We start from the raw sequence: 24748 nt of genomic DNA, 5'->3' as shown, positions 1-24748 counted from the left end.
CTTCTGGGGTATGTGGGTAGGTATGTGAATATGGACATGATGTATCTTTGTGTACGAATGTCTGTGTTTGTTTCCGAGTTTGTGCATCGTTCTTTGTGAGTATATGATTGTATGTGTTGGGTTCATGTGTGCTAGTATCTGGTGTATGATTATGGGTAGGGGTGTGTGTGCCCTGCATCTGGGTCTTTGTGGTTCCACCAACGGCTACATCTAAAGGGGACAGCGACAAATTTGAGGTGACAGACCTCTCTACCATGCACTGCTAGGGGTAGGCAGGGGGTGGAAAGTGGACAAGAAATTTCATGGCAGACAGGGGGCAGATCAGGACAACCAGTTAGTATTTTGTGCAAGTAGTTTGTTATCCATAATCGGTCAAACCACGTGTGAGTGTGTGTTTGTATGCGGGCTTGTTACCATATTTCAATGAGGAAATAAAACAGGCAATAAAAACACAAAAAAGGACAAGCAATCTTGTCCGGAGGGCCATTGTCCTGTGAGTTACGGGGACAGTCAGTCAGTCAGGCTGCCTGTCCCCTTCAGGGGCATGTACACCAGAGGAGTGGGCGCTAAATCACCGGGAGATGTTTACATCCCTCCCTCCCCCCGGTCGTCCGGTCCACTGCGAAAGAATCCCACGAGACCACAGTCACCTGTTCTAGAAATTTCCGCCAGCCACCAGACGGGCATTTTCATGGAGAACTCGGAGATGTTTAGAGTAGCTCCCTGTCCCCCTTCAACATTCCGGAAAATTCCAGACAGGGGCAAGACGATGTGTTTGATGCTGTCTTACACAGTGTCCTTGTGTGTATTTCTGCCTCAGAGCTTTTGGTTTATCCAAAGTTAAACTTCCTGACCGATGAGAGGTGTTTTTATCACCATATTCGGTTCCCGATCCCGCAGAGCTGCGTGTGTTCCTTCTCCCCGGTCCCCCCGTCGTCCCCCGACCCCTCCTGGCACTATTTATCCTTCGCCGCGGTTTTGGCAGACGGGTACTTTTCCCAGCGTTTAGCATGTAGAAAAAAGGCTTTTCAGGCAGCGAGTGACGGCTGCTTTATTAAAAGAAGCAGAGGCTTTTCAGAAGCTCCCCCTCGGCCCTCCCTTGTCTGGCCCATTGTTGACGGGCCACAGGCGTGTAAATGCCCACTCCCCCAACCCCCCCCCCCCCCCCCCGCCCAGCCCTTTGTCAGTGTAAGTCACCCCAAAGACTGTGGGGAGCGCTCTTTTTAACGGCCAGGCAAACAGCGGCTGTCTAAAGGGGAGGTGGAGTAGGGGGCGGCTGCAGCAGGACCAGCGGACAGACAGGCAGGATGACGGACAGCAAAAGCTGAGAGAAGAAGCGTGTAAACAGGCCAGGCAGATGAGAAGTAAGCAAAGTGGGAAGGAGAGCGCGAGACAGAGAAGGTCTCTGGGAGAGGACGTGGTTATCACGCCGTCCTGCCCGTGCAACCCCTGATAGAGTAGCGCTGTGTGTGAGATAAAGCCCCCGGGGGCCTCCTCTTCCCTCCCCCACCCGCTCACGCCCACTCCTGACAGGGCACGGATGGACGAGTGCTTGGCAAGCCGTCGGAGGGGCCAGTCCCAGCGCACTCGCGAGGGGGACAGCACGGCCGCAGCGAGCGGGGACGCGACGCTCAGAGACGGGGGAGGGTGGGCAGGCATGCCGGCCGGGATCACCACCTGCGGAGTGAGTAGCACCATTCCGCCGCCGCCACCTCCCGCTCCCCTCCGCCCGTTGGTCTCTGCCCGTTCTCTATACCTGTCCATTTTTCGGGGCTTCCTGCTGTGCATCCACAGCTCCTTGTTCCTTCACATTGACACTCCCTCTAAGCTCTAAGTGTCCTCACTTCATATATACTTTTTTCTAATTCAGTCTAATTTACATGCAGGCTATTTCAATATATGTGCGTGTGTGCCATACGTTTTTTGGCTGCAAAAGTTAGTTTTTCATGATTTAATTTTTAATTGGCTGCATAACCGATTGTTTAAACCCCGCCTGTCGTCCGGCTCGCTGTTTAACACAGCTTTTTCCCAGCACTCTGCATGGAGTGTACTGTAAGCGACCTTTGTCATTTTCGCTTTCCATGGGATATAACATCATGACCGAAGATGAACCGTGTCTGACTGTTTCCCGGGAGTAATTTCGCCTCTTGCTGACCGTGCAGCTTTGTCCAGAGGGTTATTGTGCCACAAACTCGCTTGTAGCATATTTTTCCTGCCATTTCGTGCAAGTTTTTAGGTGAGAGGTTGCTTCCATCTCCATGTGGGACTCCAGAGGACACAAACTCGAGTCACATCCCCAGTGTGCCAGTGTCTTATTACCCTGGTAAAGCAATTTCCATTACCTTTTGGAGTAATATTCTGAGAGGTCCAATTTCCCTGGAGGTCGTTCCAATATTGCTGACCATCCTGGCAGAGAATTTTCCAGCAGCCAAAACCACACTGCCACAGGCAGGACTGGTTTGCCGACTTGGGCCAGTTAATTAATTGATCAGACTGGGATGTGACATGCAGTGTTAGCTCAGGGCAGTTAGCTCAGGGCTGCTAAGGAAGGCTTTAGGAATCTATCCATGTGTACACATAGTATGACCTTTCACCTTTTTGCTCTTTAATTTTACTTTTTACTTTGCATCTCCATGACAACAGCATAAAAAAGCATTATAGTCATCAGTCTTGAGAGGAATTCCCTTTGTCAAGCATATTTGGGAAATGGTTGCCATTTATCATTACTAATGGGAGAATATTGTATGCAGAGGAGTAAAACCCTTTGTAGCTATGTGGGTATGGCTCACTCCAACACATACTGCACCAGGAATTGACAGCAAGACTCAGATCAAAGGCCCAGATGGACTTTGACTGAAACTGTTTCTGATCAGCATTGGATCTGATCCAAGCAAAGACAGTTCTCTTTTTCATGGTTCCTCCATCCAAAATTCACCTCCACCTTTTCATCCCAGTTTAAAAACCAAGACAATTTCTTTCCGTGAGTTAAAAAGAAAGGGTGAAGGCACTGAGATACCAGGTAAACAAACATGGCAGCTACTGATCTGGGGAATGAGCATGATGCATACCAGCAGCTCCAGCAACCTGGAATGATGCATTTTATCTGTATTCAATAGTCACCTACTTTCACATGAATGGATCCTTCCCAGGGCCTGAACTAACAGGCTCACAACTCACAGTTAGGGTCATTAACCGCTGCACCCCCTTCATAATATATACACACCTCCACAGAGCAGAAGAGATCAGGGTGCAAAAGGGAAAAGTCTCGAAAGGGAAAACAAGAGATGAATTTTGACTGTGATGTATGACATAAGGCTTGGCAGGGCATTCGGGACTCAGGAAGAGAAACCCTGCATTAGCAGGCTCGTCACGCTTCCGGGCCTTTCCGTCTGATATCGGAACTCTGCAGCCATAAAAGCAGTCGAAACTCAAATTAATTCATTTGTTTGTATGTCTGACTGGCCATTTTCATTTGCTCAAATAAAACAAAATAGGTTAAGTAGTTCATCCGAATACTCGGTCCCATAATCTGAGGCTCCGGTTCCATGTTTTAGCAATCCCCGGGGTACAGCTCCAGCCCCACGTACCAGCATATGGCTTTGGGGCTTATTCCTGGTTCTAGCATTTATTGTTTCTCCTGGCAAGGAGAGCTTGCTGTACGAGCAAGTTAGCAAATGTGTGCATGTCTGTCTGACACTTCAGCGTGCAGGGACCCCTTTGATCGATACTGTGGCTGACTGAGGACTACAAATAGGTGGTAGTAGTGAGGCTCTCCGCTGCTCATACCACAGTCCTCTTGGAAACGCAGAGTGTAACTCACGTGCACACCCACATGCACGCTACGCACGCGTACACTCGGGCCGACTACGCAGCTTGCTACGCGGTGATGTCACAAGACTGCTGCAGGACCAGGGGACAGGGGGAGGGAAGTAATGATGGAGAGAAAGGGAGAGGAGAGGGATTTATCATGAAGAGAGATGCAAAAGAGGGTGAAGACAGTGGATTGTGAAGGGAGAGAGAAAGAAAACATGTTTATCCAGAGATCTATGGGTACAGCTTAAAAACTAATTGCTGCTCTTTATATGCAAATGCTCTGGAATGTTCCACAGACAGGGTCATTGACACAGGGCATATTAATAGGTTTCCATACTACAGAGAGCAAGGATTTAAAATATTTAAAATCAGATTTGTACAGTAATCGCTGTCTAAATGTTGAGAAAATAGAAACGGAAAATTGAACTGCAGTTTTTGGTTACTATTGCAGATATTAATGAAATGAGTCACTGTTTCCCCTGATATTGGGGGAATCACACACTGTACCTGAACTGGGTGCTCAGTACCGGCACCAGCTGTACTGCACATCTTGCTCTGTTCTGTCCCACTGCCACCATGACAGTCGCAACAATCAACTTGAGTGTCACCCGCCATGTCACTGGACCGGATCATCCCTTTCCCGCCCGGTCCTCTCTCTCGGCTGACTCGCAGGCCTTCACCAGCTTGCCCCAGAGGCACATGTCAGACATTTCCGGGTCACCATTGTGATACCCGGGAGTTTTCTTTTTTTAACGGGGGCAGTTTGGTTTCCAGCGCAAAAGCTCACCTTACTGGAACGAGAGTCAGCAGGAGGTAAGAGGATCGATCCACGGCAAAGCCGCTGGAGGGAGATACAGTTAGACGGCTTAGAGAGAGACAGAAAGAGAGAGGGAGAGACTGAGAGAGAGGAAGGGAGGGAGGAAGAGGGGGAGGAGAGAGAGAGGGAGGGAGGGAAACTGGAACCAGAATGGTGCGATACTGCATGGAATAGCAGAACTAGAGGCGAATACACCCAGCAAGTCGAAAACGGGCTTGTGGAAAGGGAGGAAGTGGGATAAGGACATGATATGTGTGCTCCGCCACTTTCTGGTTATCCTCCGGTAGGAAGCCATTGTTAAAGCCTTAGAGGACATCCATGACTAGTCAGACAGATTTGGGGGTGATGAGGGAGGGGGCGTGTTGGAGGTGACAGTGTAGCCCTCTGTCATTGTCTGTTAGGAGGAGAGGAGAGGGGAGCAGGACACGCACTGCCTGTGCTCTTACACACACGTAAACACATATATACAGACGTGCACATAACACACCGAAGCTTACCCAGGCACATGCAGAGACTCTCAAAGCATGTTAGTAGACAAAAACATACTTTTTGCCCCTCTCTCACGCATACACAAATGCATGTTGTCACGACTCCAGGCAAAATGACCAAAGCACACTCTACTTCTATCTCGTTCCCATTTCGGCTACGTTTACACAAGGAGCCTCTTCACACGTGTATATCTTGTGGTCGAAGGACCCTGATTACCCAAATTTTGGCCCAATTTTTCAACTGTCGCTGAGAACTTGACTATCAAGTGCTTGATGCAAGTCACAGAGGGTGGGCAGTGATAAAACAGAGTTCCCAAAAGCATAGGGTGACACCAGCAAAATGGTGAGAGAAGGCGGGGGACAAGGTGTGTCCCATACGATTCTCCTGACTTCGTTATCTCACTGCAACACATCCAGGCAAAGATGTACTGAGTACACTGACAGCCTCAAAGCCTCACAGGGTTTCCTTTGGGTGAGGGTTTGCCCGTGGGTTTCCTTTTTACTCTCAGGATAAGCGACTCTTGTCATAGTATGTGACGGAGTTCCTCACAACTGTATTTTTAAACGTAGGCTTTGTTTTTCCTGGAGAATTTCTCAATGTCATCCTGAGGAAAAGGTTAAGGATTCATTTTCCGCTCCTCCATATCGACAAACAATGTGCTATAATACAGATCGTGGTGATCCGCTTGTGAAAATGAGCTTCACTAATTATGAAAGTGCTTGACTGATGTGTCGGCTGAGGTTCAGTTCACAGAGACGGTGTGAGACAGAAAAGGCACATCTCAGTAACAAACTCAAAGATCAATGATCCTCATTGCCTAGGGTCTTGCTACCTCCCAGTCACCAGCACTGACCCCCTGCTCACCTTGCTGGCGGGGCAGTTGACAGGAAGACGAGGTAACACTGAGGGCAAATCATGATGTGAGCCCAACGGCTGGTGGGTCAAAGATGGGGGCGTGGAGGGACGCCTGTGTGTGCCGACCATGAACGACAACAGTATTGGGGTGGGGGTGGGGGCAGTTTCTTGGAGAAGGAGGGATGTGTATTGGGGGTGGGGGGGGGAAGGTGGCCAATGTAGCCTCACAGTCTCTCACCCATCTCCCACTCAGCCCAGCAAAAGCTTCTAGCTTTAAAACAGCCTTTAATAATTAATTCATTGACCAGCTTTCTACACCTAGAGCATGCCCCATCAATCCAATGTGCTGCAACCCAGAATGCATTGCAACAAGGACCGAGCAGGCAGCCATTCTGACAGAGGGTAAGACATTGGTGGGTTGACACAGCCCCCCCTCCCCCCTTTAGCCATCATCAGGGGTGGTCGGTCTGTTAAGGGGTGGAGGGGTATGTGGGCAGTTTCCATGACATTCAGTTGGAGATGCCCCATCTCCCCCCAGATGTCAACAAACCTGTGTGTCTGTGGGGCTGTCAGTGCTGTTGACTTGGACCACATGGTCTGGAAATTACCATGGCAGAAGCACAGACACACACACACATTTGTATTCCTAATATTTGCCTATTTTTGCAGATTCACTGCAATATATCATTCACAGGTCCACTCCAGCCAAACAAATAGGAAATGAAAGAAATTTTTAAAAAAGCACTTTACCCCAAGGGGTATCCCCACAAATTCTATACATTAATGGGTGCTGTCCCTTCAGGCACATTTTTATAAGGTTTTGGAAACGTACACAAACGTAGAGGGACAATATAAATGCTTAATATTCTACAAAATGCTTCTTTATTGGAGACATGCCATTAAACTAATGGTAGACGGGGATCATTCATTTATGTCTGCTATTCACGCTCAGATTCATGGTGATCTCAGACAGCAGGGCAGGCAAGGAACACCCCGGATGGGATGTCAGACCCATACATCATACTTTCTAACACTATGAGCAATAGAGATGCCAGTTCACTTAAAATGCATGTGTTTGGACTGCAGGAGGAAACCAGAGTACCAAGAGAAAACCCACATAAACAGGAGGAGAAAATACAAAACTCACACACACAAGAGCCGGGAACAGGATTCAAATCCAAAACCATGGAGGCTTGACGCTACAGTGCTACCTGCTGACTAGCTTGAGCACATTTAATATAATGCTGATTTTCGACAGGTGACTAATTTTTCCAATGATTCCAATTGAAGGTGCAGAGCTTCTTCAGAAACAAGCAACCAGACAAACTGACAAGGGACCTGAAGACACAATCCCCCCCCAAGGTTTAATTCAAGGCACCCAGAAATCTGTTGCCTGTGTGATGGCCTATTTCCAAAAGTGATTGTGACCCCACAGTACTAAGGAAAATCCCATCCAGGACCCTAAAAGTTCCCAGCTGGGCAGGCAATCAATGTCTCTAGGGTCACCATAAATACTGACCAAGGGGCACCATTTGTTAAACAAACATTTTAGCTGCTTTCCAGAAAGTTAATCAGAGATTAATTGAAAACATTTTTTTTTAGTTTTGTGGGGTTTTATTTGGTATTTTGATGTTTGAATTTCGGGGGCGGCATGGTGGTGCAGTGGTTAGCACTGTCGCCTCACACCTCTGGGACCCGGGTTCGAGTCTCCGCCTGGGTCACATGTGTGCGGAGTTTGCATGTTCTCCCCGTGTCGTCGTGGGGTTTCCTCCGGGTACTCCGGTTTCCCCCCACAGTCCAAAAACATGCTGAGGCTAATTGGAGTTGCTGAATTGCCCGTAGGTGTGCATGTGTGAGTGAATGGTGTGTGAGTGTGCCCTGCGATGGGCTGGCCCCCCATCCTGGGTTGTTCCCTGCCTCGTGCCCATTGATTCCGGGATAGGCTCCGGACCCCCCGCGACCCAATAGGATAAGCGGTTTGGAAAATGGATGGATGGATGGATGTTTGAATTTCACTAATGCCTAGTTATGGTTGGCAGAGTCGAGGACTATAAAAGCTGGTGTTTGACAAGGGATTTGTGTATTAATGTGGTATTTAATGCCTTGTTTGAGTGCCATTTGGGTCCACACTGTGAGAGGGGCATTTAGGAAGATGATCAGTACCTTGTCATTTTAGCCAGGCACTCACTAAACAGTAACAGGTGCTTGAAGGGGTCAGAAAGGAAAGGGCAGGCTGTATAGAGGCAGGGATGAGAAAGCAGAGGCCAGGAGACAGAGGGCCAGAGTAAAACAGGGTGGATGACTGGGGTGGGTCTCTGCCTGTGTGAGTAACTGGGACTGAACGACTGGGAGAACAAGCCTGTAAGAGGAAGTTTGGGTGGAAGGCTGCAGATGTGCTGGTGGATGAGTGGATGAAGGGATACATGTCTGGGGGTATGCATGTTTTATAGACTGAGGAGAATTATGGAGAGATTAATGGAAGATGAAGTATTTACTGATTGATACAGATGTTTGTTGTGCAGGGTTCTGTGTTCATGCTGCGTCTCGGGTGATCATAGGGTGTGGGCGTGTGATCAGGAGCATATTTCCTGCTATATAACACCACCAACAGAATCGAACACCCCCAGCACCTCCTTCCATCACATTAAAGATGCAGTTTTTAGACATTTTCTAGAGTGCTGTCAGGTTCCCCATCCAACCCCTATCTAGGCTGGGGGGGGGGGGGCACACTCCCTCCAGTACATTAACACAATAAGGAGGCCCTCACCACTTCATCCAGGCCATAAATAGTGAGCCCCTCCTGCAACTAATTTTTTGTTCCACTTCCATCACTTTGTCTCTCCCTCCTTCTCTCTCCCTCTATTCACTCCTTTTCTTCTGCCTTCTGCGAGACGTCTGTGGACACCCCCACTGCTATCTAGTGGCTGATATTGGTTTGTTAGTCTGGTGACCTTTCCTTCACTCTCATGCCCTCTATTAGGTGGGCAGAGGCAAGGCGGGGGCTAGCACTTTCATCCACGGACCTTCAACTCTTGAAAGGAACTGGATTCGATAGCCTGTCGCCTGTCAGGCTGCTGATTCACAACCAGCTCTAGCTTCCTGTGGAAAAGGGAGGGGGTAGGGCTGTGGGGGGCGGGGGGAGGGGAAGTGGGGTGCACCACCTCTGGGATGCTGAAATCCAGAATGGGGTGGGGCAGCAGAAACGGATGCCTAACCCCCTCACTAGAGCCACGTGAGCGGGAGACTGGGCAACAGAACCCCCCCAGCTACGCTGACACTTAACGGGGCAGGGGCAGGCGGGAGGGGGGGGGGTTGACGATCGCTTTAACAGGCATGCGTCATTACACTTGCTAATTTGAGCATCCTAATCATGAAAGGCAGAGAAAATTAAAAAGACAAGAGAGATGAAGTGGAGGAAAGGAGGGAGTAGCGGAAGAGAGAGATCGAATAGGAGTAGGGCTTTGAGTGAAAGAGAGAGGGTAAGAGAGAGGTCACGAGAGAAAGAGAGAAACAGAAAGGGCTGGAGAGGTGCTATGAGAGCCTGAATATCTATGGGTTCGTATTTCCTGTTTCCAGCCACAGAGAAACAGGCCCAGAAATGTGCTCTGTATGGTATGGAGTGAGGCACTGAGGTGATGATTGCAGTGAAGCGCTGAAGTGATAATCAGAGTGAAGCACTGAAGGGATAATCGGAGTGAGGCGCTGAGGTGATGATCGGAGTGAGGCACTGAGGTGATGATCGGAGTGAGGCACAGAGGTGATTATTGAAGTGAGACACTGAGGTGATGATCGGAGTGAGGCACTGAGGTGATGATCGGAGTGAGGCACAGAGGTGATTATTGGAGTGAGGCGCTAAGGTGATGATCGGAGTGAAGCACTGAAGTGATGATCGGAGTGAGGCGCTGAGGTGATGATCGGAGTGAGGTGCAGAGGTGATTATTGGAATGAAGTGCTGAGGTGATTATCGGAGTTAGGAGTTGAGATGATGATCGGAGTGAGGAGTTAAGGTGATGATCGGAGTGAGGTGCAGAGGTGATTATTGGAGTGAGGTGCTGAGGTGGTGCTCAGAGTGAGGCGCTAAGGTTATTATTGGAGTGAAGTGCTGAGGTGATTATCGGAGTTAGGAGTTGAGATGATGATCGGAGTTAGGAGCTGAGATGATGATCGGAGTGAGGCACTGGGGTGATGATCGGAGTGAGGTGCTGGGGTGGTGATCGGAGTGAGGCTAGAGAGAGTGTAATGCTGTGGGCGTGAGTCACGTTTCCTGGATAAACACGAGGCCCGGACAGGTTGTGCTGTGGTATGTGTGGGCGGGAGGAAGGGGATCAGGGCCTCTCACAGTATGAGTTGAGACATTTGGAGGGCAGTACCAGAGCTGGGGTACAGAGTGCAAACTCAGAGAGCAGGTAGAGTGACCTCAGTTTCTGGTGTCACATCCAAGCCTAGTTTCCGCACCCTGCCGTTTCCCACGTGGCTCATTTGGATCCAGCAGAACCTCAGCTGTTATCTGTCCATCTACCAGGCTGATGCTGCCACCAGTTTCCTCCGTGCTGCCCGATCCGGGAACCTGGACAAGGCCTTGGACCTGATCAAGAATGGAATAGACATCAACACAGCCAATCAGGTGAGAGCTCCACTTTGATTACCCACCTTCCATTTTTATTTGCAAAAGGTAAAAAACAGTGCAATGGTTTTGTACGCGCACACATACACACACACACACACACACACATATACCATTGCACTGTTTTATCTGATACATATCAGTGACTAAAATGTCATCCTTTCTGCGTAACCCCCACCCTTGATTTCACAGTGCAGTTTGTGGTAAAATCTGCAATCAGAGTGTGTTCAGTCAAGCCGAATCAGATTAAAATGCGCTGGTCACGCGAATCCCTCCACAGAACTGCATTTCTGCTGCCATCTGAAATTACACCACGTTGCATCATAGTACAAATGCACCTCTGAGGGTAGGGAAGCGTGCCTGCCTCGGAGCAAAGGATTACTGGACAGCGGAGTACACAGGGAAGGGCACCTCAGTCTCCTGCCTCTCCCTGACTGCCTGCAGCCCCTGCTCTGGAGTCCTGGGGGACCACAGTACACATGAAACAGTGTGCGGCAAGTTACAATTTAGAGCTGAGCCTTCAGCTCACAGGTTGTTAAAAGCAAAATGTTTTATTTGATTATTAAACCACTGGATTGACTGAAAATAGTGAAATAAGGTGATGTAGAGATTAAGGGCCCAGAGAACTCAGATTTGCTGATTAACGTTGGTGATTAAGTTCAAGATCCGGCCCCAGCTGTTGTATCTTTGAGCAATGAAATTCATCCATCTTCCAGGAACGTATCAAGCACAGTTGTGGCCAAAAGTTTTGAGAATGACAGAAATATTGGTTTTCACAAAGTTTGCTGCTTCAGTGTTTGTAGATCTTTTTGTCAGATGTTTCTATGGTATACTGAAGTGTAATTACATGCAATTTATAAGTGTCAAAGGCTTTTATTGACAATAACATTAAGTTTATACAAACAGTCAATATTTGCAGTGTTGCCCCTTCTTTTTCAAGACCTCTGCAATTCGCCCTGACATGCTGTCAAACAATTGCCGGGCCAAATCCTGACTGACTTATTCTTGCATAATCAATGCTTGGACTTTGTCAGAATTTGTGTTTTTGTTTGTTCACCCGCCTCTTGAGGATTGACCACAAGTTTTCAATGGGATTAAGGTCTGGGGAGTTTCCCAGCCATGGACCCAAGATGTTCATGTTTTGTTCTCCAAGCCACTTAGTCATCACTTTTGCCTTATGGCACGGTGCTCCATCATGCTTGAAAAGACATTGTTTGTCACCAAACTTTTCTTGGATGGTTGGGAGAAGTTGCTCTCAGAGGATGTTTTGGTACAATTCTTTGTTCATGGCTGTGTTCTTAGGTAAAACTGTGAGTGAACTCACTCCCTTGGCTGAGAAGCAACCCCACACATGAATGGTCTCAGGATGCTTTACTGTTGGCATGACACAGGACTGATGGTAACGCTCACCTTTTCTTCTCCGGACAATCTCTTTTTTCTGGATGGCCCAAACGATCTGAAAGGTGATTCATCAGAGAAAATGACTTTCCCCCAGTCCTCAGCAGTTCAATCCCTGTACCTTTTGCAGAATGTCAGTCTGTCCCTGATGTTTTTCTTGGAGAGAAGTGGCTTCTTTGCTGCCCCTCTTGACACCAGGCCATCATCCAAAAGTCTTCACCTCACCGTGCGTGCAGATGTGCTCACACCTGCCTGCTGCCTTCCTGAGCAAGTTCTGCACTGGTGCTGCTCCGATCCCACAGCTGAATTAACTTTAGGAGACGGAGACGGTCCTAGCGCTTGCTGGACTTTCTTGGGCGCCCTGAAGCCTTTTTCACAACAACTGAACCTCTATCCTTGAAATTCTTGATAGTCCGATAAATGCTTGATTTACGTGTAATCTTACTAGCAGCGATATTCTTGCCTGTGAAGCCCTTTCATCCACCTCAATGATGACTGCACATGTTTCCTTGCAAGTAACCGTGGTTAATAGAGCAAGAACAATGATTTCAAACAGCACCCTCCTTTTAAAGCATCCAGTCTGTTATTCTAACTCAATCAGCATGACAGAGTGATCTCCAGCCTTGTCCTCGTCAACACTCTCACCTGTGTTAACGAGAGAATCACTGAAATGATGTCAGCGGGTCCTTTTGTGGCAAGGCTGAAATGTAGTTCAAACGGACTTTTTTGGAATTATGTTCATTTTCATGGCAAAGATTGACTTCATCTGATCACTCTTCATAACATTCTAGAGTATACGCAAATTGGCATCATAAAAACTAAGGCAGCAGACTTTGTGAAAATAAAGATTTGTGTCATTCTCAAAACGTTTAGCTATATAATTTTTTTGTCATGAGTTTTTTGTGTTCTTTTCTGTTTTGAATGGTATGGAAAGGTAAATCCGACTTACGAGAAATCTGACTAACGTAAGGACTTGAGGAACGGATCATTTAGGGTTTCAGCAGAATGCATTTTAAAGTTGTTTTTCTGATGAGCTTAAAGAGCTAGCCAAAATACAAAAAACGGTTTGAAGATAGAAGAAGCAGCAGGGTGTGGAAGAGAGTCTCGCTGTGATGTCGTCACCAGCTCGCGCTGTTATCTGCGCGCGAGCGTGGGTTCCTGCGTTTGCGATAGAGCAGCGGGACTAACACGCGCGGACACGTAGGCTGCTTAGGGATAAGCAAACGGACACTTACATATAGTACAGGGCTCCCTCACAAACATGTTTAAGTTCACACAAATTATACGGGAGATGTGCGCAATATGTGAGCAAAAGTATACTTGGAAACACATTTTAAATTTTAAAGAGACAGACGCGCGCGCCCTGGATGACAGGGTGTATATTTGGGGCTGAATGGGGAGAGGACCTTGCCGGCCTTATCACCGACGCTCAGAAATGTGGTTTTTGAGTAACACCGGAGAGGTGGGGTGAGATGCGTGCAGTGGAATAGTCTGAATATGATTTTACTTTTATATTCCCTCTAAATAAATCATGCAGAATTGGCAATGATATGTGCTGTGATGATATCTCTGCTTCGATTACTAATCTTTTTAGCTGTAAGTGCGTAACCTGCCTCTGTGTTTCGATGCTTTCCTCTTAGTGTGTGTGTGTCTCTTATTGGTTTGTATCAGTGTGTCCCTGTACTTTGTATATCCGTGTGTCTTTGGTTCTGCTTGTCTGCATTTGTATACAGTTCTCTTTGCTGCCCTCCCCCCACCCCATATCTTACCTTTGAGTGCTCCCCTCCATCTATGGGGGATGGAAAGGCCCCTCCCACAGTTTGTTCTGTTGCCAGTCTTGCCATCCCTTCAGTGCATCCTTCGGTGGGACTTGAATTGAGCTTGCAGATCCCTACAGTATTGTGCCAGTATGAAGTGGAGAGCTGAGAGCTGCTTTTCAACTGGGGGAGTCTGCTAGAAGGCTTTTCCGCAGGATTCAGACGTACCCAGATTAGTGAGCAGCAGCTCCCAGTGAAAAGCCCAACTCACCAGCTCGTTAGACCAGCTTATCAAGGCTCAGGATAATTCTGGCTGAAGCTGCTTCATGTGATTTTCAGGCTGCTGGGAGAGTCACGGAATTAGCCCCCGGCTCCAGCTTTCTGCGTTCATGCTGATAGTTATAACGGCATGTGTGATACCGCAGGTCGAATCAGGGCAGTGACCACGGTCTGCTTCCCGTCGCAGAACCTGTCACAAATGCTTCCGACAAAACAATAGACCTCAAGGTGACTCTTTGCTCCCCGTAATGCCTGTCAGTATTCTATATTGGTGGAAACTGAGGGATAATCATGGCATCAGACCCCCCCCCCCAAATAAAGGTGATTGTGTGGTGACTGGTGTGTGATGGAATGGTGTTTTTCAGAGGAGGGACTTTTAAGTGGATTGTTCAACTGAGACATATTTTGGAGGTTATGTGGATCTAGGCCTGTCTGGTGCGAGGAGAGACATCCCAGGGAGCAGCTGGACACCATGTCTTTAAAGCAGAAGGGGGCGCTCTTCCCTGGAAGTAGGTACATTGTGCTTCGGGGAGAGTAAAGCCCTTGCAGCACCAGTCAAGAACACTGTTGAGTCCTGTGCTGATTGGCTGATTTTAACCTGAAGTTAATTTAAACATTCTTTTCATTTGAAACCCACATCGCATGTCTCCACAGTTTTGTGACTTTCATGAGCAAACACGGGAAATTAATGAAGATGCATGAGGTCCTCAATTCATCACTTAACCGTGGATAGTATAGCCTGGTGCATTAAGGGACAGAATGGAGTGAGATTATCAGTGTGTGTAGTATGTTATAATGCTGCAGGAGATGTGATGTGGTATAGAGTGACACCTTGTGGACAGCTTAAGTAACAAATATAGCTGCAATTTGTTAATAATGCATAAACATGCCCAGTTCAAAATTCAGTAACATACTGTGATAAACTGCATTATTAGAAAATGAACTGGCGTTTTAATTTAAATTTAGATTTTTTTTTTTCAAGTTCATTAAGCTGTTTGCGGAGTTTTTCTGAAGGTAAAGTGGGCAGTTTGGAAACAATTTTTTGGTACAGGTCAGTTATAGTGGGAGAACATGGTTAGGTACAGGTCGGTTATAGTGGGGGAAGGTGGTTAGGTACAGGTCACTTATAGTGGGGGAAGGTGGTTAGGTACAGGTCACTTATAGTGGGGGAAGGTGGTTAGGTACAGGTCGGTTATAGTGGGGGAAGGTGGTTAGATACAGGTCACTTATAGTGGGGAAGGTGGTTAGGTACAGGTCGGTTATAGTGGGGGAACATGGTTAGGTACAGGTCGGTTATAGTGGGGGAAGGTGGTTAGGTACAGGTCGGTTATAGTGGGGGAAGGTGGTTAGATACAGGTCACTTATAGTGGGGGAAGGTGGTTAGGTACAGGTCGGTTATAGTGGGGGAAGGTGGTTAGGTACAGGTCGGTTATAGTGGGGGAAGGTGGTTAGGTACAGGTCGTTTATAGTGGGGGAAGGTGGTTAGGTACAGGTCGGTTATAGTGGGGGAACATGGTTAGGTACTGGTCGGTTATAGTGGGGGAAGGTGGTTAGGTACAGGTTGGTCAGTGATCTGTAATTCTTCTTTCTATGAATGTTCTTTGAGTCTGTAATACCTCCATAATATTATACCTCCATTATGTTATGCCTCCATTATGTTGTACTCTCATGATGTTTTATCTCTATCATTTGTTCTTCCACGGTAATGTATTTCCATCGTGTATGTCCAACATGTTGTACCTCCATCATGTGTCTCCATCATGTATCTCCATCATGTTGTACCTCCATTATGTTAAGCCTTCATCATGTTGTATCTTCATCCTGTGTTCTCCCAAAATGTTGTCTCCATCATAATGTACCTCCATCATATTATGTCTCTAACTCCACCCCCCAGTACTTTTTTTAAAACTCTCCATTTGCAATCAACCTCTTACTCTCCCTTTTGTTGTCTCCCTCTCCGCCCCCCGCTCCCTCCACTCTTCTCCTGCAGCAGTGTGATGGTGTGCCGTGCTCTCCAGACTGAGCAGAATATCAGTGCTGTGGGAAAGGTCCAACCTCACATGTCCTGTAGGTTTGGAGGAAGGCTGTGTGAGGTCAGACCTATCCCACACTGCTCGTATTCTTTCCATCCCAGAGCCTGTGGGCTGTGCCATCCCTCCTTCCTCATCCTCATCCTCTTCCTAGCCATTGCCACCAGTTTTGTTGACATCATCCTCCTTGTTGGCACCCCCCACGAATGCTGGCAATGCCAAGCTGTCAGAAGAGCAGGCTGGGATAAATCAGGCGCGTGCGTGCATGTGTGTGTGCTTGTCTGTGTGTTTCACTGTGAGTGTGTGTGTGTGTGTTTCACTGTGAGTGTGTACACCTTGTGTTGGAGCAGGTGGCAGGTAGATAACTGGTTAAGAAGTCAGAAGGATGGAATAGAATTGGCTGCAGTCCCAAGAGGTGCCCTGCCATGGTTCCTCTAATAGAAACACCCACAGAATTTCTTCCATAAAATATCCTGGAATTGTTAGCCGTGTACTGAACGATTTTCTGGAAGAGGCTGTCAAACTCGCAAATAACTTGGAAAAGTAACATCTGAGCACCAATGTTGGTGGCAGGACCTGACTGGGGGAGTGCTTTGCTGAGAGCTAATGACGGAATGGTGGTTTAGACAGGGAGGGCACCGTCACGGTCAGGCATCAGCGCACAGGTGGCACAATGCCTGCTATCCACGCTCGGCTGATCTGTCGCAGCGGAACATGCTGCTCCCGGGACGAGGCTGCCCCCCCACTTGCCCCGCAGGGAGAGGCACCACGCCAGATGGCCGAGGCTCCCCTCCCTCCGTCAGTCATGTGATCTGTCTCCATGTCTCATTTTTTTACCTTTCACCCTTGGCCTGATGGGACTCGTGGTTCTTGAGTTTGGTCCTTCAGCTTAAGTTCTAGGTTTGGATCTTTGGGTCTTTTTGTTGGGTGTCTGTGCCTGTTCCCTGTGTGTGATATATACGAGGTGGAAAAAGGATTTACGTAAACTACAGTGGCTCATTGGGTAACACTGCTGCCTAGCACTGCTTAGGATGTGGGTGCCAGTCCTGCCCTTGCGTTTGAGTGGCTTTCCTCCTGACGGAATACTGAAGTAAATATGGGATGAATGTAGGGTTTGTTTTTATTTAACAAGTTTGATGAATGTAATGTGACTGTGTGAATGTGCCGGAGATGAGTGTCACCGTGACTCGTGTCACACGGGAGATGCTCAAACGTGTTGTCACACGTGTGCCGACCATCCATGCTGTGAGGAATGTGTTCCTGCGCGTTTGTCTGTTGGAGGAACCGGTCCAGCGTGAAGTCCGCTCTGCTCTCTCTCCTCCCTCAGAATGGGCTCAACGGGCTGCATTTGGCCTCCAAAGAGGGTCATGTCAAGATGGTCCTGGAGCTGCTGCACAACGGCATCGTGCTGGAGACCACCACCAAGGTACACACCACACTGCTACTCACAGACTACACAGCTCCACTCAGATAGCAAATAATTCCAGCTATGCACAATGGTTAGGGATGCGCACTTGTAATTGAAAGATTGCAGGTTTGAATCCTCGACCAGCCAGGCACCAGTGAGGTACCCTGAGCAAGGTACCACCCCCAAGTGCTGCTCCCTGGGTGCTGAATTAGCTGCCCCCTGCTATGTCACGATGTCACATATGGGTTAAATGCAGAGGACACGTTTAGTTGTGCACTGTGTGCTGTTGTGTGTGAACTGACCACTGATCACCAAATAAAAATAAATACACATTTCTTTGACACAGTAAGTAATAGTAGGACAAAGTTATGCAGCCTTTACTGAAACACTGCTTTTACCCTCACTCCTCCATGTTTACCTGGGACCCCTTGTACCCACAGAAAGGAAACACTGCTCTACACATAGCCTCGCTAGCAGGCCAGGAGCAGGTGGTAACAGAACTGGTGAATTATGGGGCGAATGTCAACGCCCAATCACAGGTGAGCAGCATCTCACATTCAGTTCCAGGGGGGTTTCATGAAGTTCTGAAAGGGTTCTGCTCGTTCTTTTGGGATTTACTTTCCAGGATTGTGGAATATGTGTAGCATATTTTAATTAATTTTAATTTCCATAATACAATGGTGTGTGACAAATACATCTGGGCATAATGTTGGAAATATCCCCACAATGCTGGAAACTCCCTGTGGAAACACCGTTTACATCATCATCTTATTTGTTTAGGAAGAGCGTTATATGGTGTAGCTTATTGTATCATATCTGCTTCATATCTGAGTTTTTCTGGGGCTGTTTTTAGAAATGATTATGAGCCTCAGGATAGTGCCAGCAAGAACCCAGAAATGAAAACGTTACACGCTTATGTGTCTCTGCGTCCATCTGTCCCTTGCAGAAGGGCTTCACTCCACTCTACATGGCCGCCCAGGAGAACCACCTGGAGGTGGTCAAGTTCCTTCTGGAGAACGGGGCCAATCAGAGCATCCCCACTGAGGTGAAGCCCACGGGACGGCGAGGCCTGCCAGCCACTTGCAGCCTGGCCTGAAATCGCAGGCCGGCATTTTTCATATCACACTAACGCATTTCAGCATGCACTTTATCAAACCTGCCAGACTGTGTCTCAGCCGTTAAGCACATAGGCAGCAGGTGATGAGGAGCTCGCAAACACGGCCTTTACACACTGTAAAATACAGTCAGACACGCTGTCCATACCTCATACTGCCCATCGTCATGTACAAATGCCGGCAAACACAGCAGAATATTCCGGAGCGCTTACATCAGAAATAATGTCACATTTTGTACCATATTTCTCAGACCTGCTCATTATGATCATTATTCTCGATCCTTTTCCAGCTCACTAGCAGGCACAAACACACAACGACATGCTTATCAAACACGGAGGGAGCATCCAAACTCCACACCACATCAGTCAGTCGACTGATAATTTGCTGCACAGACCAATTTGCTGCAAAAAAACATATAACGATTTATATGTATATTTCTATGGGAGGCATGTGGCAGCTCCAAGCTGGGACTGGAACCAGGAGTGAGTTACAGAGGGATGTTAACCACTGTGCCACACACTGTTTATTACTTAAGAACACAAAGGATGTATCTTCTACAGCTGCCTTATCTGTTCTTACTTATTGTAAGGAAGACCACTCAAAACCATCCATTAATGAAAAGCTGGTTTAAAAGCAATACTACGGAAAAAATTGTCTATATCGCGTCTTGGTGGATGTCCTGTCAATCCTTTGATCAAAAAGGAAGGTGGATGGATAGATATAAATATTTATTACGAACATTAGTAATCACACAACAAGGGGCTTTGCTTTAGAGAGTTACTGGTATTTAGCTAAAGGTTTTACCGGAAAAATTGTGCGGTCACCACTTAACAACACAAACAGATCACAGACTGTTCTGTTGCAGGAGCTCACATCAATGCATGAATAATCAGCCCCACAAACAAACCAATAACAGAAACAAATAAATCAGCAGCAAATCCAATCCAGTGCAATAACAGTTGTGCTCATTAAGGTGCCTGCCCAGCTGCTTGGGTTTTAATGATTGCACTCTGTCTCCCATTGTCTCCGTGGCGCCCGGCTGTCCAATCGGCAGGACGGCTTCACCCCGCTGGCGGTGGCGCTGCAGCAGGGGCATGAGAATGTCGTGGCCCTACTCATCAGCTATGGCACCAAGGGCAAGGTACGTCTCCCTGCGCTGCACATCGCCGCCCGCAACGACGACACTCGCACCGCCGCCGTGCTGCTGCAGAACGACCCCAACGCGGACGTCCTGAGCAAGGTATGGGGGGCTGGATGCGTGGGGAGGGATTTAGGAGGTGCCTGTGTGTCTGTTTGTCAGATCTTTTCCTCTCCTCCTTCGACATCCATGTTTAACGTCACTATCAGTGTGCTTACTGTAATTAGACTGGTGCTAAAGCTTGACTGTTACCCTGCAGCAATCATCAATCAATAAAGAGGATGTGGCTTGTTATAAAACTTCTGTCCACCCCCCTCCACACAGACGGGCTTCACCCCCCTTCACATCGCCGCTCACTACGAGAATCTCAACGTGGCCCAGCTGCTCCTCAATAGAGGGGCCGACGTGAATTTCACCCCCAAGGTACAGTCTGACCCCTGCCCTATTCCTGCCCCTCTGCCCTGTAGCCCCCTCAGACTGGGGAAAGGCTTTGATTGCTTTCATTGCCATCTTCATAAGAAGAGCTGAAGAACTAAAGTCCTGTCCGCTTTTTGTGTGTGTGCGTGTGTGTGTGTGTGTGTGTGTGTGTGTGTGTGTGTGTTCCGCTCTCTGTTTCCCAGAATGGTATCACACCCCTGCACATCGCATCAAGGAGAGGGAATGTGATCATGGTCAGACTGCTCTTGGACAGAGGGGCACAGATAGATGCCAAAACCAAGGTACAAAACTCAATGCAGCACTGGCCCCCCCACTAATGATAAAGCGGCTTATAATAAGGACAAGGATTGATGCCATATTCTACAAATTACACTGTTACTGTAGCTATTATGACTATTACACTGATGAATGTTACATCTTTATGAGTGCTACACTGATCACTATTATCCTGACGACTGTTACACTGATGACTCTCGCGCTTATCAGTGTTACCTTTACATCAGTCACACTGATGAGTGTTACATCACAATGACTGTTACAGTAACAGTTGTCACTCTTATTACTGTTATGCTTTATGACTGTTACAGCAATGAGTGTTACCTTAGCACAGATAGTCTGATGACTGTTAAACCAGTGACTATTGCAGCAAACGCAAACAGAACCATGGGTGGACGCATATACAAAAGACACGCTTAGCGCTGATGTTCTAACAGTCTTTTAAGAGATAGGTTTCTCACAGCTTAACAAGCCAGTTCTTCTTGTTTCCCCCAAAAAGGACGAGTTGACACCTCTGCACTGTGCAGCGCGTAATGGACACGTGCGAGTCATCGAAATCCTGCTGGACTACGGAGCCCCCATGCAGGCCAAAACCAAGGTGGGGCCCCTAAGGGGCAGGACTGCAGTTTGGCACTCCGGAAGTCACCAAAAACCTTCCGACAGTCACCATTTTCCCGCACCGATGTTTCTTTTTTCCCGCTCCGTCCGTCTCTCTCTCTCCACCATCGTATTTCTATTTCAGTCACCCTCGTTAGCATGATGAATGATTCACATTGTCAAGGAGTCTCAGCAAAAAGAAAAATGCTTTTTGCTAAGAAAACAGGCTGGACGCATTGTCTAAAAATAAACAAAATAACCCCAAGTGCTAAGTGCAGACATATTTCCATTCATCTATCCATCTGTCCATTTTCCATTTAGCTTAAGGAGCATTTTTGATGATGATGATGAAGCTAAATTTCTCCAAGAATGTTTTCAGACTATCATTTCCCAGAGAAACTCTCAGAACTGATTTTAGTTTTAATATTTAAGGGCCTATGAAATCCTCAAGTCCCTAGCTTATGCCACCTGCAACCCACTTACACCTACTTAAATAAGTTGCCCTCAGTGGGGGTATGACAGCCTGCCTTAGCAGCTGCCTGTGACCCCCCCCCCCCACCAAAGACAGGTGTGCTGCACCTTAGCACCTTCTGAACCAGTGCTGTGACATTAGCTGCATTCCCTGTCCCTCAAACAAGAGTTTAGGAAAGCATGACTCACCCTGGGAAAAGTGCTTGCGCTGTAATCTGTCACTGTCTGTCTGTTCAAAACTTTAGGCTGGGATGCGGGGGGGGAGTATCTGGTCCTTATTTCCTGACACACGTCACCGCCTGCCTCCCCTTGCAGAATGGCCTGTCCCCCATCCACATGGCTGCCCAGGGGAACCACATGGACTGTGTACGGCAGCTACTGCAGTACAACGCTGAGATCGACGACATCACGCTGGACCACCTGACCCCCCTGCACGTGGCGGCCCACTGTGGCCATCACAGCATGGCCAAGGTGCTGCTGGACAAAGGAGCCAAGGCCAATGCTCGAGCTCTGGTCAGTTGGCGCCCCCTATCTGGCTGAGTAGGAAACACACACATCCCATGACAGACAATCATCAAATGTATTTTAAGCACCTAGCTGTTAATTAGTGTTGATTTTAATGAAGAAACTGCCAAGTGGGTTATTATTACTCTACTTGTATAATATCTGCCCCCCAGGGGGATTTTACGAATACAGAAATGATTCCTCCCCCTCGTGGCTGTAAATAATCGTAAGCAATAAGCACACATGTATGTCTGTGGGCTCTGCTGTGGGTTAGCTTGTTGTTTGGTAAGTATGGCATGATATTCTGCCTCCTCCTTATTCACACATCCATACATCTTTCTCATGTATCGTGAGATGGGGGAGGATGTGTATGTTTTGTGGGGTCGTGTGAAGTCAGGGGACATCTTCCCCACACACTTGTAATCGATTATTAATTGCTTGGGATGTAAAGCCGTCCTCATTGGCGGCAGAACAATGACAGGCAGAAGCTCCTTTCCCCTTCTCTCAGTTTTCCCTCCATCCTGTCCTTCTTTACGCTGTCTTGGTTGATTGCCCTGCTTCCCGATCTGGATGCATCCCTGGGGAGCTAATACAGTCTCCTGTCCAAGTGGACCTGTTCACCATAGCAACAGACAAGAAGTTTACACAAACTGAGCTGCTGTGATGCTAGTACTAATTCGTCCACACGCTGCTGTTAATGGATTAATTCTCATCCCATACCAATCTGTTCATGACTGTTGGTAATAATCATTTTCTGACTCTCTGGCTCCCTCTGCGGGCCATCTCCACTCTGAACTGGGCTTACTGCCCCCTGCTGGTCACAGGTACATATTGCACCAGAGGTCCAGTGTGCCATGAGGGTTAGTCTATTTTCATGTGCCTACCCCCCAGAATGGCTTCACTCCGCTGCACATAGCGTGCAAGAAGAACCACATCCGTGTGATGGACCTGCTGCTGAAGCACTCGGCCTCTCTGGAGGCGGTGACAGAGGTGAGTGAGGCTGTAATGGAGGAAGCACCCGGATACATGGGGTGTGACAGAGGTGCGGCCTGTTGGGGATCAGTGGGATGGATGAATGACCTGACTCTGCCCCCTAGTGTCAGAGCTGGGTCATAGTAGAGGCATGGGACTGTCTGACACTCCAGTGACTTTTAAAGGGAGCTCTGTGTGTGTGTGTGTGTGTGTGTGTGTGTGTGAGAGAGAGTTTGTTTGTGTGGTCATGTATATATTATATTACAGTATGTGTCCCAGTGTGGGGGAATTAACTGAATAGGCATCAATTTATCAAGACCCAGGCAAATTTCACTATGTGTACGCATGTAGGTATTACACTGTGGGGACTAAATGTCCCCACAATGTGATAAAAACCTGTTATTTTGATGTCGTGAGGACCACCTATTTTAAAAAATAAAAATTGCAACTGCAATCAAAAAACTAAAAATGCCAAAAGTCTTGTATTCTGTTTGATTAGTTATGGTTAAGTTAGGGCTAGGTAGGGGTTAAAGCTGTCATTGTTAGGATTAGGGTTATGAAATGAAAGGAGAGTCCCCACAAAGATATGAATGCATGTGTGTGTGTGTGTGTGTGTGCGATTCCGCAGTCGGGCCTGACCCCACTGCACGTGGCCTCCTTCATGGGACACCTGAACATTGTCAAGATTCTGCTCCAGAAAGGCGCATCGCCCAATGCCTCTAACGTGGTGAGCCCCCCCGCCAAATGGATCTTTATAATTATAATTATGTGTATTTATACATTTTAAATACATATTATATGTAATATATGTATTTGTGTGTGTGTGTGTGTGTGTATATATATATATATATATATATACACACACACACGAAAAATAAAGTGAAATGTGTGAAGTAGGCTAGCATGTCTTTCTGTATTGTCGTATGGTAAACATGCACGCTTTTGTTGACGGCCTCCTTCGGTCTGCCTGCTCACGGACAGAAAGTGGAGACGCCGCTGCACATGGCCTCGCGGGCCGGCCACTGCGAGGTGGCCCAGTTCCTGCTCCAGAACAACGCGCAGGTGGACGCCAAAGCCAAGGTGCGAGGGGAGGAGGTCCAGGGGGCTGGGGGGTGGCACAGACACACCAGGCAGAAGACACAGGGGCTGCTCTCAGCATCAGCACTTTACAGCAGAATAATGAGCCGACACCCACCCGCCCCCCCACTCCGATCCCTCGCCGTCGTGTGTCCCGCTTATCAGCAAAACACTGCTCACCTGGCCTACAAAGGCTCCCGGCAAACACCAGACACCATCCATCACCGGCTCCCACGCAGATCCTTGCCTCCCCGCCGTGCCGAAAAGGGCCATCGTCCAGCAGGGCGGCCACCAATGGGTGTCCCAACTCAAGCCAGTCTCTCCAGCACACACAGCCGCTAGCTCTTAAAGGCTGGAGGCTTCCGGAGAATAACACTACAAAATACAAGGTGGAATTGATCCCACGACGGAGACAGGAAGCCAGTCCAGCTATATTTGGGGTATTTACAACCCCCCCCCACCCTACCCATTACACAGTGATAATTGGGCAAACCCAAATGTGTCAAGGTACCTGTGAAGTGATGTTCGCCTCTGTAGAGATGCTGGTTGACTGGTGCGTGTGAATGGGGACATTACGGGTGGACAGAAGCCTGCATACACAGGGCCCCCCAGATGCGTGGGCCTGCTCTGACGCACAATATGCAAACTAAGTAGGTCATGCTGAAGCATTTGCACCAATGATAACAGCAT

The 24748-nt window shown here is 48.0% G+C and overlaps 1 protein-coding gene across 14 annotated transcripts in view; it reads left to right on the top strand.

The window, feature by feature from the left end:
- The window catches only part of LOC125727640 (ankyrin-1-like), a 111796-nt gene that overhangs the window by 49657 nt on the left and 37391 nt on the right, over positions 1 to 24748 (top strand). For 11 of the 14 annotated variants that reach the window (XM_049004564.1, XM_049004549.1, XM_049004507.1 and 8 more), the window contains 12 exons: positions 10497 to 10598; positions 17390 to 17488; positions 17911 to 18009; positions 18417 to 18515; positions 19640 to 19825; positions 20048 to 20146; positions 20344 to 20442; positions 20937 to 21035; positions 21821 to 22018; positions 22901 to 22999; positions 23610 to 23708; positions 23963 to 24061. In XM_049004564.1, the coding sequence (XP_048860521.1) occupies positions 10497 to 10598; positions 17390 to 17488; positions 17911 to 18009; positions 18417 to 18515; positions 19640 to 19825; positions 20048 to 20146; positions 20344 to 20442; positions 20937 to 21035; positions 21821 to 22018; positions 22901 to 22999; positions 23610 to 23708; positions 23963 to 24061 (1377 nt within the window). Of the gene's footprint in view, positions 1 to 1275; positions 1685 to 10496; positions 10599 to 16083; positions 16320 to 17389; positions 17489 to 17910; positions 18010 to 18416; positions 18516 to 19639; positions 19826 to 20047; positions 20147 to 20343; positions 20443 to 20936; positions 21036 to 21820; positions 22019 to 22900; positions 23000 to 23609; positions 23709 to 23962; positions 24062 to 24748 lie in introns of those variants that run through there. The other 3 variants (XM_049004529.1, XM_049004582.1, XM_049004572.1) reach the window with 3 other exon arrangements.

The sequence above is a fragment of the Brienomyrus brachyistius genome, chromosome 2, assembly GCF_023856365.1.
Source record: "Brienomyrus brachyistius isolate T26 chromosome 2, BBRACH_0.4, whole genome shotgun sequence".
NCBI lineage: Eukaryota > Metazoa > Chordata > Actinopteri > Osteoglossiformes > Mormyridae > Brienomyrus > Brienomyrus brachyistius.
The sequence above is the reverse complement of the archived record's forward strand: the minus strand, read 5'-3'. Positions and strand labels throughout refer to the sequence as shown.